The sequence below is a fragment of the Sardina pilchardus genome, chromosome 24 (assembly GCF_963854185.1).
Source record: "Sardina pilchardus chromosome 24, fSarPil1.1, whole genome shotgun sequence".
NCBI classification, from domain to species: Eukaryota; Metazoa; Chordata; class Actinopteri; order Clupeiformes; family Clupeidae; genus Sardina; species Sardina pilchardus.
Window position 1 is genome coordinate 23,008,278 of NC_085017.1, and position 17,997 is coordinate 23,026,274.

Below are 17,997 nucleotides of genomic sequence, written 5' to 3' on the forward strand. Positions count from 1 at the left end.
TGACTAAAGAATATACTGAAATAAATATCCGCTACGTCTGTGCCCTGGCCCTTAGTACCGTGGATGAGGAGGCCACCTGCGTTGCAACTGTATTGGTTTGTATTACCAGTACTGAGGAAGTGACCACGCAGGAAAAGTTGCCTTATTTGAAGTTTCTTTTAATTTCTTTTAAAATACCTTCAGTAAGTCATATGATTGTGTCAGATGATTGTAAACCTTCATACGGAGATGGACACGATACAACAAAGGAAAGATATGATCGAGATGCTGCATAAAACAATTGCAGACCAAGACCTTCAGCTTAGAATTGCCACAATATAAAGCTGGGAGAAAAGGAATATGATGTGTAGTGATTTAAAAAAAAAAAAAAAAAAAAAAAAAAAAAGCACTGGTGTGAGACATTAGATATTTTATAAACAAATGTTTAATAAAAAAAAGTGTAATATTAAAGAGGTATGTTTAAATTATTAGTAATGAAAAAACTAATTTTAAAAAGTTCATCACAGAAATGATTTTTTTTTTTACGGGGCTTACACTTCATTTAGTTACCTTCAAAATATCAAGCAACACATAAACTTACTTTCCACTCTCCAGTGTATCCAGCAAAGCCATCACAAGTGTCACCACACAGTACCCCTTCCCGCAATTGATTTGAAGATGTACTTGAAGGACAGTCAGTAATGGCCAAGCAGCTTACACCAGGCCAGTGAGATGAGAAATGGCAATCACACCCCAGTGTGCTTTATGCCTCCTTTCAACTAAATGGAATTCAGCCTGGTTCTGAATCAGGTCTCCCTCATTAGGTTTTATCGATGTGATTTACATCCTTCAGGAACGTACACTTATCATACGAAAGCTAGGATGCTCAAGCCTTAAAGAGCTACACATAGTTATGCTCAAGCCATGCTAGATACTGTACTTTACATAGACTATACAGTCTATGGTACTTTATAGTGTTGGTCTAATGTTTTTCCTGCATTTTTTTTGTGTGTATTCCAAAATAATGCTGTTGCCATAAACAGCAGGCTAACAGGGTTTTAAGTTTCATAGATAAAGTATTCATTCATTCCCATTTGTAAACAAGCTTTAAAAAAAAAAAAAAAAAAAAAACAGTTCAACAAAACTCATACATGCAGTAAGTGGAAAAAGTAAACTAGGTTCAGCCATCACCAAAAGGTGCCTTCATATGATGTGGCAGAAGAAAACAATTATTAGGGTGTAAACCTTGCACTGATCAGAACAAAGAAAGGTGTGTACTTTCCCCGCAAAACATGTACGTTTGCCACAAAACAGTACAGTCAACTTAAAGCACACACACATACACACTCACAAATAAACTGGTCTTGGACCACAGAATAACCTTCCAGTTCACATTTTGAAGTGCTTTCCCCCCCCCTTGAGCTGAACTGTCAAAACAAATAAAAAAATTCAAGTCTTGCTTTAGACGGTCCCAAACGCACTCACATACACTGTTGTATATGCCACTGCATGCACACTTTCTCCTCACTCCTGGATCTCTCAAACCCTCCGCCCTTTACCTAGCCAATCCAGAGGGCCGTACTACAAAGCACATGTCACAAAGGTAACTGCGTAACCCGGGCAACTTTGGGAGTAACCGTGTATCTCTAACAAAACCCCCCACTGCACTAAGCAGCTATTGTTTTTAAATTGGTGTGTTGTTTGGAGATCAACTGTTACTCCTGAAGCTATGTGGGTACGTCAGTAACCTTGCTTTGCAGCATACCTCTCTGACAGCTCCACAACACTGTGTTCTAGGACGTGTCGGACTCTGGAACTTGGTCCATTATGCGATGCTACCCTTTTAGAAGACACTATACAAACAGATATTTAGTGAACGGCACACTGACAGTTCTCAAAGCCACGCTTGCTCATTTGGGGCAGATCATTCAGCGTCACTATGACACCACAGGTCTTGTGCTCAGCTAAAGCAGTAGGAGGAGCGACTGGAGTCTCTCTTTTTAGTGTTTTCGGATCTCGAGGCGTTGCTCCATGCCATACTAGTGTCTCTACAAGCTCTGCTGTGAAGCATTAAGAAATGTTGGGCTCACCAATCACATGTGCATGCTGTGAATTTCTCACAGGTTGTCCGATAAACAACAACAAAAAACAAGGCTAAATAAATATAAGGCGAGTTAAAAATACGTCAGAGGGCAAAAACAACTACAATGAAAACACTACATAGCATGAATTATAAAATGGTCCCAACTAGGACAGGTCATCATAAGAACATAAAGTAGAGAAGTAGAGCAAAATCTCCAATTGTAAGAACCGTTAATGTAAGGCAGGCTTTCTGCTACAATCAGAATTTTGCTAAATGTACAACAATGCACAGACTGAGAAAGCACACAATAGCATGCGCGTCAGTCTGTGACATGAGTCAGTCCTTTGTGTTTGTGCAGTTCCTTTTTTTTCCGTTGCGCGCCCTGACGCCAAGGGCTCGAGTACTCGAGTGCAGAACGTTTCGGATCAGTCTTAAGTTGCGATGAGATTGCACTCCGGTGCCTGCTGATGTCCGGAATCATACGTTTACGTGTCTCCGGCTGTCACAGACGCAGCTGTGATGATCGTATGATGATGATGATGGTGGTTCAGAGAAGCTCACAGGGATCGTACCATTACGCGGTCACTCAGTTTCTGGAACGATGCCTTTGCCTCTCTTTTTCTGTCTTTTTTTTTTATATAGAAGAACAGTCTTGTCTCTGTATATGTGTTAGTGTGTGCTGTTGTCTTTTGTCCCTTGAAGAGGGACAAAGACAGGGAGACAAAGTCTTTCTATACAGCACGTGGGTCTGGAATGATGGAATGATGGAATAATGAGCCAACGATGCTCTTGGTCGAGAATAACAGTATTATGTCTGCGATCGTGTGTGTTTCATGTGTATATGAAACAGTCATGTGTGTGTGTGTGTGTGTGTGTGTGTGTGTGTGTGTGTGTGTGTGTGTGTGTGTGTGTGTGTGTGTGTGTGTGTGTGTGTGTGTGTGTGTGTGTGTGTGTGTGTGTGTGTGTGTGTGTGTGTGTGTATATATTCACATTAAGCAGTGAGCAGAGATGAAAACTGCCCGTGTCCACTGGACGGTAACTCCCAGTCTCTCACAGGATGTTGGACATTTCGTAGACGAAAAGTTCATGCATTTCCCTCATCGTGTTAGCTAGTCATTCGCTTACAGTTGGACACGGTAAAGGGTACCATGTAGGCCTATAACACGAAATGACCATGGCTCCACAGGCACTAAAAGGTATGTGTGAGTGTTTGAGTTGATATGGAGCTGCTGGGTAAATCATGTAGGCCTGCTGTGCAGTACAGCTTTCTTTATGAGTGTGGAGACCGGCTTGCTAGCTTGCTTATGTGTGTGTGCTTGTGTGTGTGTGTGTGTGTGTGTGTTTCCTTAAACCGTTAAATTCCTCTGTACAGTACAGTTTTGTTTATGACCGTGTGGACCTGCTGGTGTGTGTGTGTGTGTGTGTGTGTGTGTATAATCAGTAATGTAATGCGTGTTCTGCTGTTGCGTAAACCGCTCAAATCAGCTGTACAGCACTGCTTAATTCATGACCATGCGGACATGCTGGTGAGTCTGTGTGTATAATCAGCTAATTTGTGTGTGTACCTGTGTGTGTGTATGTCTCTGTGTGTGTGTCTGTTCACATGATGCCATTGGTGAAGTACTGAAAGTTGTCGTAGAGCTTGGTGGTGATGGAGCGCATGGACGCGTCCACCATCTGGTCCACCAGCACCTGGAGCTGCTCCTCCGTCAGGCTCATGTGGAAACGCTCCTTCAGCTGACGCACCGTGCTGGACCCGTGGAAGCACGGCAGCTGGGAACCTGGCCACGGACAGAGACAGTAGAGAAAAGGTCACTTTGTAGGTTCTCAACGCTTTATTTTCCTTTTTTTAAAAAAACAACAACTTGTAAGTCTTGTCCTAATTGTCCTAAGATACATACATATTCTATCTTCCTTCCCAAATTCAGACACACATACACTCATAGTCTACTAAACACCCTTCTACTCGTTTTGCCGTGTTTTGCATATTTCTCTCCATGTCAAACTGTAAACAAATACTGTATTGATCACCTTCCTCAGTATTTTTGCTTTCGCCTGCAGCAGTTCCGTTTAGTTTCTACTGACTGTGCTTCCTGGCCGTCATCCGAAACTCATAGAACCGCTGCAGTTACATACGTAACCATCGTTTTAGCTCTTCCTTTCTGCATAAGCGATATCATAAGGCACGATATCCAGACTGAGCAGAGCTGAGCTTACTGCTGAACTGACATGGCTACTTTTCCATTTTTTCCCTCCTTGACGTTGATATCTGGATATAACTCAAACCCAAACATTTCCACGCCACAGTTATATTTGGTTACTTTTTCCAGTTTTCCATTTTATCTGTTTTTTTTTTTGTCACTTTATCTGTAGGCGAGTTTTTTTTAGAAATGTTTCCTTGCAACAGCTGTTGAAAAACAAACACCCGTTCTATTAGGTTTTCCATTGCTACTATCCCAGCTAGTGTGGCCTTAGTTCTTTTGGGATTTACTCTGTCTGCTGCCTCAGAGTGCAATAGGCAGTTTCATTTCCTGGCACACTACAAACTATTGGTATTCAAAAGCACCGATGGTACAAATTTCACAAAAAACAACAACAACTGGAAGGCAACACTTTAAAGGTCACCTGAGCAGGAACATTACTGGAAAAAACACACATGAGCCACCTGACACCTGACATTTATCTGTTCAGTCAGCTATCTGGCAGAAAAGGGAACTCTCCAACAAATCACCAAAATAAAAGAGGTAATGCGAGTCGAGAGAACCAAAAACAACTGAACCAGAAAAACAAAACAAATTCCCTGATTTGGACAACTTCGCCCCCATTTGAAGAGGAGAGCACACCACAGAGATCAGTGAAATACTGGTCATGAGACGGAGTGTCGCACCTTGCTGCATGATCTCCACAATCTGCACCACCTTCTCCATGTGTTTGCGTGCGGCGATCAAACCCTGCAGCATCAGCATCTTGTAGTAGTTGAACATGTCTCCGTCCAGTCCCCCCATCACCTGTACAACAACAACAACAACAGATCCCACTGAGGCTTCTACACACATCAACACTGACATAAAGCATAGTTAATTCACCTAAAAAGCAATCAGTACAAATAAATAAATCTATCTATCTTTAAAGGAACCGGATTTAGAATTCTGGCCAAAACTGGTACTGGACCCCTTTCAAAATACTGTAGAATGTTATACAACGCAGTTGTGATAACTAGAGCAGAGCTGGCAACCCGGATGCCAAAACACTACTGACTTTGTGATTAGAAGATAGGTGGAGGGTGGCGCATCAGGCCAAAATACAACATGTAAACAACAACATCAGTTGAGGGGGTGCAACTTCACTTTTTTAAGTGACTATATCCTGGCCGGACTACTGTTGTCAGTGATATAAGTATTTAAAATGAGCATCATTTCTTAATGTCTAGTGACATATCAGGACCATTTTATGATTAATTGAAATACATTTCTAAACATACCGTTCCTTTAACATACTGTTAAAAGAGTCATGTCTGTATAATATGCCATTTTTTATTTTACTAGGCCTGGCTATCACCAGACCAAGCTTAATCTTTTAAGATTGAACATTAGTCTGGGAAGTCTGGGAAGCGCTCTGTATTTTCTACTGCACAAGAGGCGTGATCAACGGGCATAGTTCAAATGATTGTATGCATTTGGATAGTCCTTCCACCAATCAGATCCGGGTGCGCCAGGTGAAGGAGGTAAGGAGGTGTCCAACCCGAGCTGCAGGGCGAAATCCGATCGGCGGCAGATCGATTCACTTACGTCAACAAAATCGCTGGTGAGCTTGAACGCAGACGTCTCGAAGCCCAGGTTGCGCGGCGAGCTGGACAGGATGAAGCCGAAGTCGATGTGAATGATGTGGCCCTCCGAATCCAGGAGAATGTTCCCATTGTGTCTGCACAGCGACATATGGATGGAGGAGTGGATAGATGGAGAGAGGGATAGTGAAACAGATGAAGGAGAGGTAGAGTAAACAGCAGAGGATACAAATGAGTGGATTTGCATGACCTCGTTTCCCTATCAGTCCCCAGTGCTCGCTCAGACATAACACTCTCCCCATCAGTCCATCAGCTCCCCCCCCCCCCACACTTTCAACAGAGATCGAGTGCTGGATAAAGAGCCGCCATTCACACCCATTTGATTTCCATCCCAAAGATCTTGCAGCACAGAGATGGAAAATAGCTGACATTAGCGTGTAAGCACCCTGGAGGTCAAAACCAATTCCCCTGGTGTTGCCAGAGCCATGCTCTTGCTCTTGCTCTTCCAGTTCAGAGACAGGCACACTGACAACAGAGGAGGGACAATGAAGGAGAGCAAGAAATATATGGAGCTCCAGGCTGTAGCTCAGCTGTCAGACCTGACTTTGTCGTTGACCTCCTCTGTTTCGGCTTGACCGGGACCAGGTTAACAGAGGAGGCCACCGTATCCGCCTGTATCCGCCCTTTGACCTCAACTACCCACGACTTCACTTTTGCCGTCCTTGACCTCACCTGTCTGGCTTCACCGGTCTTTCGCGTCACCTGTACTTATGCTCCCTGTTCTTTTGCGCTCACCTATCTTTGGCCCCGAAACAGATAAGAGAGCCGAGACTGTGGCAGGTGCCCCTCTCTCCTCTCTCTTTTTTTTTTTTTTGTTGCACTCACCTGTCTTTCACCTGGAGCAGGTAGCAAATGATGCTGTAGCCGGCGCAGCTGCGCACAAAGTTCCGCTGCGCGGTCAGGAAGCCCTCGGTGGTGGGGCCGCCGTGCTCCTGCAGGAAGTAGTCCAGCAGGCTGAGCTGGCTCTGCTTGCGCACCTGGTGCAGCGACACGGCGTTCAGCACCGGCTCGATCATGCCGCTGTCGCACGACACCACCAGGATCTTGTAGGGCTTGATCCACAGGGGCACGCGCTCCTGCTCCCAGATGCTCTGCACACACACACACACACACACACACACACACACACACACACACACACACACACACACACACACACACACACACACACACACACACACACACACACACACACACACACACACACACACACACACACACACACACACACACACACACACACACACACACACACACACACACACACACACACACACACACACACACACACAGAGAGACGGAGAGAGACGGAGAGAGACAGAGAGAGACGGAGAGAGAGAGAGAGAGAGAGAGAGAATAAAAGAAAACCAAACAAACAGTGAATATGCTGCTTTGTACAAGACACCAGATATCAACACTTGAACATGAAGATATAAGTGGACTGGAATACATGAATGCATGGAGTCAAATTAAGAAAGGTAATATCAACAATGCTGCCATTTTGCATCAAACAAATAAACATCAAAAATAACATCAGGTGTGGCTATGCATGTGCGGATGGCGTTGCAACAGTTTCCCGCACACGGATTCTTAAACCTTTGTAGACTAAAACCATTTTTATAGTAGAGATGTTCACTGATGTTTACTTTTCGTCTAAAGCCTACCTTACACTGACAAACTTGGACAAGATTTGGGAAAGATTGTAGTCTTTTGAGTAAAGCTTGAATGACGGGCATTAGTTAAAAGACTACAATCTTTCAAGAATCTTTCCCAAATCTTGTCAAAGTCTTGTCCGTGTAAGGTAGGCTTTAGTCTGTTCATATAACCAGTCCCAAAAGAGTTGGACAGACCACCATCTGTTTCTGGATCAGGCAGTGTGGCATACCTGCAGTTGGCTGAGCACCTGGTAGGCCAGAAGCTCCTGCCTCAGGTCATCTCCACACTTCACGATGACCGACAGCAGTCTCCAGTTGGGCAGACCTCCGTATGGGGACCCCTCCCTAATCCGCCTAGAGAGAGACACAGGAAGGTGGCTGAGTTTACCTGTTCACAAATCAGTGCTCGATAAACAGCACTGATACCAAAAGAACGCAGTGCTTGCGATCAAACCTGCCATAAATGCTATCCGCTAAACATTGCCATCAATAATATCCGCTAGATATCAATGAAGTTGCAACAAATATTAGATTTCATCCCCCGGAGACAAGAAAAAGTATTTTCTGATTGGCTCATATACACATGTGTGGTAACACACGTGGCGTCAATAAAATAATCAGCAGTAGATAATACCGGTCAATAAACATGGCATTAGTCCCTCCACTAGCAATATACCAAACCACAGCGCATGACCTCAAACAAGCCGTCACCGATACTGTGCATCAACACGTAACAGCAATAAAGATTTCGGATCGGATAATATGGATAGCTTCCTTGATAACCGTGGTCCGCGACACACGCAGAGGTTGGGTTCACAGCCTGTGTAGATTCAGAGAGATGTAGAACAGGTACACCGGTGTACACACAGAGACTTTCTCCCTCACCTCACTTTCTCCTCCCAGGGTTCCTTCAGGGCCACAGCTGACGGGTCTTCCGGATCCCGCCGGAACGTTGTGGGGGTGTGTGCGAGGTTCTCAGACAGTCGTCGCCTAGATGCGCACACGAACACACGCGCACACACACACACACACACACACACACACACACACACACGTCACAATGCATTCTCCATATGCTTTCTTTTTTAACACACTGTAATTTCGCAGGTCATATTACCATTCATCTACACTGTTGGGCGTTCATATCACTGTTGATTTGGTTTATGATGCCTTGGTCACAATAAAGCGGATATTAAATTACACTAACCCTACAATATGAATCCCTGACACAATAAGCATGTAGCACACCTGATCAGACTAAGTCCATGAGGTTAACAATGGACAACAAGCTCTAAATGTGTGAATGGTACCATTAAAACCACTCAAGCTAAATAAGGATCTACTTAAAAAAAAACTTCACTTGCAGGCCTCAACCTAAGACAAAATAATCAACAAGTTGAAATGCTGAAGTTGTTCTTATCTATTACAGAGCTTAGGTCTAAGAGACACCTTTGGCCAGTGTGTGCTCAATACATTTCTGAGCCAGCTGAGCCAGCTAGTGGAGATAGGACCATGGTAGTGAATGTTTTAGATTTGCTTGTTTAAGTTTTAGATTAGAGTTCAGACTTTCTCCGTGCGGCATGCGACTGTTTTTTTCAAAAGACTGAATTGGTTGACTCCTGAGAGTAGTTTGTGTGAAACACAAGATTTTCAATGATTGATTCATGAGTCATGCGTTTGTGTGTTTGCCTGCAGCGGTTGGCAGAACGTGTGGTTCAATGAAATCAAGTGATAAAATTCAGGCGGTTTGATACATGCTGTACAGCGTACGCAGATCCGGAACTTTCATTCTCGTGGCATGGAAGTGCGGCCTACCGGATGTCTCCGGCGGCGATGAAGACCGGCTCCTTGCTCTCCGTGCTGGTGATGCTGTCCACGGAGAACTGGGACAGGTTGTCACAGCTGCTGGTGTGGACTTCTGGGAGCTGCGGAGGAAAATTCCAGAACAGTGGAGCATCATGAGTGAAATCTTGACTCAGGCCCTGTTTCCGACTCTTATAAACAACTTATGCTGATTGATGTTGATTATGATACTAGCCTGTTATTGTGTTTACAGACTCTAGCTTGCCCCTCCCCCCTCCCCTGAGGAACCACCATGGAGATAAGCCATAGAGTTTTATTGAGCAATGATGACTATTTTTGTTTTGATTTATGCAATGCTTTATCAACCAATCAATCAATCAATCAATCAATCAACAGCAGGAAATGGTGAATGTATATTTGTCCTGCAGCAGTGGATGTACATATTTTCTTGACAAGAACATGTGATTGACAATAAGTTCTTGTCTGAACATCGGAATAAGGTAATCAAAAGTATATTATTTCCGGCACAACTGGCTGGGGCACCTGCACTGTACCCCGGCGACCTGGGTTCGAGTCCCGCCCCCGTGGTCCTTTCCAGATCCCACCCCTACTCTCTCTCCCATTCACTTCCTGTCACTCTCCACTGTCTCTGTCATTAAAGCCATAAAAAGCCCAAAAATATATATAATACATATATAATAATATAATATATATATTATTATTTCCATATGTATGTGTGTCTGAGTCTGATTTCTACAGGCTTTTTGAGGGAGAATTTCAACAGAACAGCTTACAGGTCTACAGGAAACCAGCGGGGACCTACTTCCACTTGTAGTTGCCCGATGTCATCCACAGCCCACGCCTCGTCGTCGTTGTCGTAGTTGGACACCGTGGTAACGATCCCTACGCCCGGCCGCCCCTCGGCCGCCACGCCGCAGTCGGGGAGGTTCTCCGTGGAGCACGTGCTGCGAACCCGCGTCTCCGGGATACGGACGGGAATCGACGAGGTCTCGAAGCTCTCGCACTCGAGCACCTCCACATTTATGAGATATGGAGCCTGGGAGGAGAGGCACGTGCACACACACACACACACACACACACACACACAGACACACACACAGATACACACAGACACACACAGACACAAATACACACACACTTAAGCAAAATGACTAACAGTGGAGATAATCTCAGAATGCATCCCTTAGCGCCTTAGTGCAGGAAACAGTTATCTTCTCATACAATCTACCAAAACAAAGACAGATTAAGAACAAGGAATGTAGTTTCTGTGCTCAGGTGACCGACTGAAGATAATGTTTGTGAGAGACTCATTGTCCCAGGAAATAGTGAACAGAGGCAGCTCTCTCTGAGTAGTCCTTGAGCTGAGCATAATCAATGTTCCCATTCCAGTGCACTCACTGAATATGTGTCTAAGAGAGTACATGTGTTTATTTTGGGGTCAATCCTGTTCATTCTTGATGTACTGTCCTGTGTGCCAATCAATGTTTGTTCGTGAGAGAGTGTGTGGTGTATGAGAGTGCGTGTGTGTGTGTGTGTGTGGATGAGCTTGCAGAATCTTCACCGTAAGCAACTTCAACATAACTTTGGAGTTAAACAATTCATCTTGCCTCTGTCTCTCTCTGTGTGTGTGTAGCGGTTTTACCTACCCCGCCATTGGAGTTGTTTATATGTGTGTGTGTGTGTGTGTGTGTGTGTGTGTGTGTGTGTGTGTCCATAGCACCACGGCCTGTGCACCATGGGGTATTGGAAGGTTGTGGTGGTGTGTGTGTGTGTGTGTGTGTGTCTGTGTCCATAGCACCACTGCCTGTGCACCATGGGGTATTGGAAGGTTGTGGTGGTGTGTGTGTGTGTGTGTGTGTGTGTGTGTGTGTGTCCATAGCACCACTGCCTGTGCACCATGGGGTATTGGAAGGTTGTGGTGGTGTGTGTGTGTGTGTGTGTGTCTGTGTCCATAGCACCACTGCCTGTGCACCATGGGGTATTGGAAGGTTGTGGTGGTGTGTGTGTGTGTGTGTGTGTGTGTGTGTGTTCACCTTGTCTTTGGAGTTGAGCACGACGGCCTGGGTGTGTGGGATGCGCACCACGTGGTGGTGGAAGTCGGCGGTGGGCAGCCAGATGCGCGCCGGCAGCTTGTGGTTGAGCAGCAGCAGCTCCGAGATGAGCCGCTGCGTCTTCTGCTCCTTGGTGGGCAGCGTGGCCAGCCGCTTCCCGATCACCATCAGCGACTTGATGAACTCCCTCTGGGGGGTCAGGCGGACCGGCTGAACGGGGGGGACAGAGGGACAAACAGAACCCCGTCACAACTTTGTGGTACTTTCACAGAAGAGGAGAGGTGGAGGGAGAAAGAGAGAAAGAAAGTCGGAAGAGAAAGAAAAAGGAGGTATATAATAATAGAGGCGTAAAGGAAAAAGAGAAAGAGAGGGATAGCACTGTTCTGTTACAAAAATGAAATCCTTATATCTGGTTTTGGACATGTAACTACTGCACTTCAATTACTAAAACAATTCTTTGCTCATTCAATGTATAGGGATTTTAATAATAGTTTCAGTTTGGAACCTACTCCAAAGGTAACAACTAACAGAACCCATCTCTCTTTCTCTGAAGTAGAAACATTTCAGCATGTTTTTCCGACAGTATAAGCATATCTGGTTCACACAATACATAGCTGACATTTACAGGTGGACTGGAATATTTCCTTTCTGTCGCTACAATGGTAGCTGAACTATAATTGAACCACAATGAGGAACAATGTGAACAAAAGACCAGTCGATAGATAAGTTAGTTCTGTTACCAGGCAACTGTGTTTATCTGTGGAAGAAGCGGTCACAGTAGCTAAGCTCTGCGAAACACACACACTCACAAACACACTGCTAGCTAGCTCGGGAGCACAAATAAAATGCCATGAAAAGTGCCAAGCTGGCAATGCCAGCCAGGCTGCTTAACTGGCCCTCGGCCAGGCATGGGCTCTCTTTAAAGCTGGCAGCCCTGGCAAATTTTGCTGGACGGCCAGGAAATGAAAGGCAGAAGGAGCCGCAGGAGGGCGACCAGTTACCACCGGCTCGCTGACTAGCGCAGAGGGCATTTCAGAGGACTTTTGCACAAGTCAACCCAGCAGGGCGCAGACCACATAGGGGACACGTCGGACACGCTTTAGACTGTGTCAAGATTCCTCTGTTGTGTGGCGCTGCTTCACATTCATTCAGTGCAGTCCCGTTTGAATGCTGACCGAGGCCTGCAGTGAATTCAACTGCAGTGATGCCAACCTTACACTTAAATGCCCTATTCAGCACGGCAAGAATGCACAGATGCCACAAATAACCTCGGCCCATTCCTTATTACCACTTTACAAAAAGCTATATATTACAATAGTGATACACTGCTAATGAAAAGGCTTCACTAAAACATGTACTCATGTAAGTATTTACCATACAGTATTACAGCATATAGGCTACCCTATACAGCTACTGTAAGGTACAGTATCTCCGTTGCTTTAGGTTATTGCCGGCACATTATAGGTCAATACGGTGTAGTCATCTCTAAATAAGGAGACAGGAGAGGGAAAAGGAGACAGAAAAACAGGAGCAGATGGCAGACCTAATAAAGCCAGGTGCCGAGAAAAACAAAAAAAAAAAGCAATATTTCTGGCCAAGAGAGAGCTCACATAGAGCACTGACATCACACAGTCACGATGAGGAGATCAGATAAATGGGACAGCAGACAGACAGAATGGCAAAAACACACATGCGCGCGCACACACACACACTACTTACAGACACAGACACAGAGACACACAGACACACACGTGCACACACGCTTATAGACACGGACACAGACACACACACACACACACGTATACACACACACACACACACACGTGTGCTCATGCTCACAGACACACTCGTAGACAGACACACATAGGTGAGCTGTGACATCAAGACAAAAGCAGATGGGTTGAGGAATTTGAGCAAACAGGCACAGACTGACGGACAGACACACTCCATCCGGAACAGATCTAGACTAGAGGTCATAACACACACGTCCCAAAACACACACACAGACAGCACCACAAAAGGGAATCTTAGGGAGTGGTATCCTTCCTAAAGAAGAAATGCAGTGCGCTGTGGTTGCCCATAACAAACATGCACGGGGGGGGGGGGGGCTGACCTGCTTCATGACCAAGAGGCTTGCCAGAGTGAAAGTAATCTTTTCCTGATACTAGGCTAATCTTAGTATGAATGGTACACCCTGGTTTAAGATATGTAGAACAGACCCAGATAGAGGCAAACTGCAAGTAACCTATGCTCCACATACTATAGGAGTTAAGAAGTCAAGTCAAAAGCTTAGCCTGGATCATCACGATTAGCCTAAGCTACATTGAATATGTATTGAAGTGACCTAGCCTACTTTTTGTATTATGCTGGTATTCATAGCCAAACTATCCAAAAGCTATTAAACTGTTTCCTCAAAGACAAGCAAGGGGAAACATTTTTTCCCAGGAAGTAAATACCTAAGGTTAGAGTCAGAGTCTGTGTCTACTATATTATGTTGATACCAGTTTGGCCTAAAAATAAACACCATACTACCATCAGTAAACCATATTACAATCAATACTTCTAACTGCAGTAAACAGAAGCACATGCTTAGTAGACCAAGAACTAAGAACGAGGAACTAAGAGGGCCCATCTGTCAAGCATCTTTGATTTTCATATACAAACATTTTTTTCAATACCATTTATATTTAAAATCCTAATACAGAACCTAATACATTTAGAATCCTAATACAGGACTCACCTCCTCCAGGCTGCCGTCCACTTTGGGATTACTGCCGCTCCTCTTCATCCCGCCCCTGACCCCGACGGGCCCGGCCGCGTCCGACTTGGACCTCTGGTGCCGGTGAGCCCTGACCGGCGACAGGTACCTCTCCGACGGGCTCCCGGGGGCCGAGTCCACCCCGTCGCCCCCGCCGTTGCCGTTACCGTTGCCGTTGCCGTCGCCGCCGGTCGCCGACTGCTGCAGCAGGCTGGAGAGGATGTGCTTGCGGAGCTTGTTGCCGCGCGAGTGGTGCTGCCGCGAGATGTGCATGTCGGACGAGTAGGCGCCCAGCAGCCAGGCGCACTCCAGCGCGAAGGCCACGCTCTGCGCGCAGCGGCGCTGCAGGTACGGCCGGATGGCCTCGGCCAGCTCCTCGTCCATGTGCACGTACATGCTGAGCAGCTGCGGCAGGTGGAAGTCCACCTCCGCCTCGGGGAAGCTGAAGAGGCGGTTGCCGATGTAGGCCTGCACGCCGGGCTCCTTGGACTTGTAGAGGTACGCGATGGCCATGGAGACGTCGAAGAGCTTGGACTCGAACAGACGCAGCAGCCAGGATTGCTTCGATGTGGAGGAGGAAGAGGAAGAGGAGGAGGAGGAGGTAGATAATGAGGATGATGATGATGATGACACTGGTGGTAGTGGTGACGGTGGTAACGATGACGACAGCGATGACACACTCTCGCTTTCGCTCATCGCTGATGGAGAATCGGAGGATTCGCCACCTGTCTCTTCCGCTGGCGCCTCTTCTTTCTCGTCCCACGCTTCCACCACCCCTGCTTCGTCCTCCTCTTGAATTGTCCCTCTGTCCACCACCTCAAGGTGGACCGACCCATTTTCTGTGCCACAGGGGGAGGTGGGGAGAGGGCTGTGTCGGTGGTCCCCCTCTCCCCGGCCGGGCGTGCCCACACCTCTCAGTTTCTCCAGCACCTCCTGGCACGCCCTCTGGGCCACCGTAGGGTCGATGATGAGATCCGGCACGGGCCCCGTCTCCAGGGAGATCGCGTCCGAACTACACCCGCTCTCGCTGCTTGGGCCCAGGCTAGACAGGCTGGAGGCCAGGGGGTGGTGGTGAAGGTGGTGGGGGGAGCATCCTGGCGAGGAGGAGCAGGAGGAAGATGATGATGAGGGAGGGCCGGAGGAGGCACAGGAGGTGGAAGAGGGCGAGGACGGACAGGAGAACAAGGAGGCGGAGGAGGAGAGAGTCTGATGGAACTGCAGCTCCTCCACCCGAACAGGTGGCACAGCTACGTGGATATCAGCCATACCAGCCTGGAGAGAGGGAGAAAAGAGGGAGGGAGAGAGAGAAGAGAAGAAGAAAAAGAGAGGGGAGAGAGTGAAAATAAGAAGTGTAGCGAGAGAGGGAACAAGAGGTGAAGACAGATTGAGAAACAGGGGGAAGTGGGACCAAGAAGAGAGGAAGGAGAGAGGCGTGAGAACAAGGAAGAGACAGAGAGAGAAGAGAGTGAAAAAAGTGAAAGGAATGAAAATGCAGATATTTTTCAACCCATTCAGCAAATAAAGGCACACCTTTAAAAAAGAAAAAAAAAATCTGAATTCTTTAAGACAGGAAGAGCAAAAGACAGAGACAGCCTGGCCCAGATCTATGTCATAGGTTTGTTTGTTCTGTGCCCATCCTGTGATGGATCAGGGCTTAATCTGAGCCAGAGTGACATATCAGCACGTCATGACTATCATTAGAATTCAGAATGAATGCTGGGTGGACAACACAATAGAGCAGACGGGTTTGGCTGTCCTTGGGCATTTAACCAAATTCATGTCCCTATGGGTCTGACAATCGCTTGGTATTAACGCTGCTAGCTCTAACCCACATACCCTCCCCATTCACTGTTTCCCTTTAAACGTTCACTCTTTCAAGGAACTAAAATCTGCACGATCACCAAGAGCCGTGCATTTTTTATGAGTGTGCATGTGTGTATGTGTGTGTGTGTGTGTGTGTGTGTGTGTGTGATTGTGTGATGGTGATGATGCCGCTGCTGACAAACTGGTTTGTTTGGCTGTCAGATTCGCCTACACATACGTTTCCACAGCATGCTTACATCATAGGCCTAATTATAACCCCAAGTGAGGCAGGCAGCAATTGTGTTTATAATGAAAAGGATTATTACTGTCTCGGCTAAAGTTGAGAAAATGTTATGTGATAAAAGCAAGAGTGGGTGGCTCATTTTCTTTGTAACAATGCAAAGCATCCCTGTTTCTGCAGGAAATGCCTAGTAATGTCAACTGCCAACAACTACAACACCTTTATTTTGAGGGTTATGAGGAACTGTTTTGCTCTCTTCCTGTAAAGTCAAACATTAACTCTAGAGTTCCTGAAAGGAGGAATAATCAATTTCACAGAAAACGAATTATAGGCTTATTCCTCATATCAATACATCCATGTGCTAGTGTTATCCCTTCATGAAAAACTAAACCATCATATTTTAGCATCTGATAAAAAAAAAGGGGTGTGGAACAGCAACGGGCACTGCGATATATGGAGGTATGTGAGAGGAGTCCATGAGTGACACGTGTGATAGGGCACTATCGGTCAAATCCAGATTCACAAACATAACATTCCGGTGTGTGATTCAGCTTCCGGAAATCACGAAGCCCCCTACGCCAACTCGCTGCATCCCCCCGCATGAATCACAGAGGAATGTGGGCGGGGGTCTAATTGTTGTCGTCTGATGTAGTTAGCGTTGATGCTTTTGACCAAAAAATAAATAAAAACATACGACACCATCACTAGAGAGGAAGATCCACATACGTGTAACCATGTAAGAGACAACGTGAAGTAACATACAGTAAGTTAATGTAGCGAACTGTTGACGGCCTTTCTACAATGCCGAGGTTGTTCCCAATCACAGCAGGTTGTTATCAATCTACATAGGTGACAGCTGTAACGTTAATAAAAATGAGGATCGAAACCTGCTACACTGGTGAGGATAGGCATCTTAACAGTTCCCTAGCCGAAAACCACTATATGAAAGCTGTCTAACAAGAAAGAAATCCAGTGTACACGTAGCGAAGGACAAGTTGCTAACCAATAGCTAGCCATTCAAACCATCACAACATAGGCATAATGCCAGTCAGCAGAAAACCTAACAGTCATAAAAGATATTCCACTGTCCCGACTCAAACCATAATCTACACCAGGCATCTCGCTTGCTGGTTAGTTCTACTGCTACACTGTAACTGGCTCATGGCGTTTTTACTGTTAAAAACCAAGATATCATATCTGCAGTGGTCATAGGCTAATATGCTAACTCGCTGTCGATGGCACAACTGTGATAAAAGACAAAACATCTTGCCAACTTACAGATAGTATACATTAACAGAATCGCGATCCTTATAATCACAACTGTATTCTACTTACCCGCTCGATCAGACTGAGAGTGTATTTATCTCCAAGTGTTAAGCGGCATTTGGCAAAGAAGGCTTCCAAGCTCGACTCTCCTCTGAACGCAGCAGGGCTTCAACTCCCCGAATCTGCCTTGTATTAAAAGTAGGCTAGGCTATGCGTCTGCGATGACGACAGCTATCAGTGGGCGAGGTGAACACTTGAGCCTACCACTGTTTTTTTTTTTTTTTCACACCCGCGGCCGCTCCCACCGGTTTTGATGCTTAGCTTGTTCTTATCAATTCAATTCAATATGCTTTCGCATGACATAGTACAATGACTCCATTATATAATATTTCCAAAGCATTACAAAGAGTAAAACAAATGCAGTAGGCCTAATGGTAATGTTAATAATAATAATGGCATAGGCTACATAATATGCAAATAATACTAATTAATA

General features: G+C 45.8%; 1 protein-coding gene across 1 annotated transcript; it reads right to left on the minus strand.

Annotated features, from left to right (window-relative positions):
- Positions 1-142: 142 nt before the first annotated feature.
- LOC134072200 (phosphatidylinositol 4-kinase beta-like) lies at positions 143-17,711 on the minus strand. The gene is made up of 11 exons (XM_062528754.1): positions 17,574-17,711; positions 14,177-15,466; positions 11,419-11,646; positions 10,188-10,421; positions 9,377-9,486; positions 8,447-8,551; positions 7,792-7,915; positions 6,732-6,997; positions 5,851-5,983; positions 4,950-5,070; positions 143-3,843 (listed from the first exon to the last, which is right to left on the minus strand). Exons 2-11 carry the CDS (start codon positions 15,458-15,460, stop codon positions 3,662-3,664), a joined length of 2,787 nt encoding a protein of 928 aa, XP_062384738.1. The 5' UTR covers positions 15,461-15,466; positions 17,574-17,711; the 3' UTR covers positions 143-3,661.
- Positions 17,712-17,997: the final 286 nt, after the last annotated feature.

Bases quoted from the DNA above. Each gene is read 5' to 3' on its own strand.
- LOC134072200 (XM_062528754.1), bottom strand. From the start codon at position 15,460: ATGGCTGATATCCACGTAGCTGTGCCACCTGTTCGGGTGGAGGAGCTG. The intron at 11,647-14,176 runs GTGAGTCCTGTA...CCCCCCGTTCAG, and splicing joins TGGACGGCAGCCTGGAGGAG to CCGGTCCGCCTGACCCCCCA. The intron at 5,984-6,731 runs GTGAGTGCAACA...GTCGCTGTGCAG, and splicing joins CTGCTCCAGGTGAAAGACAG to ACACAATGGGAACATTCTCC.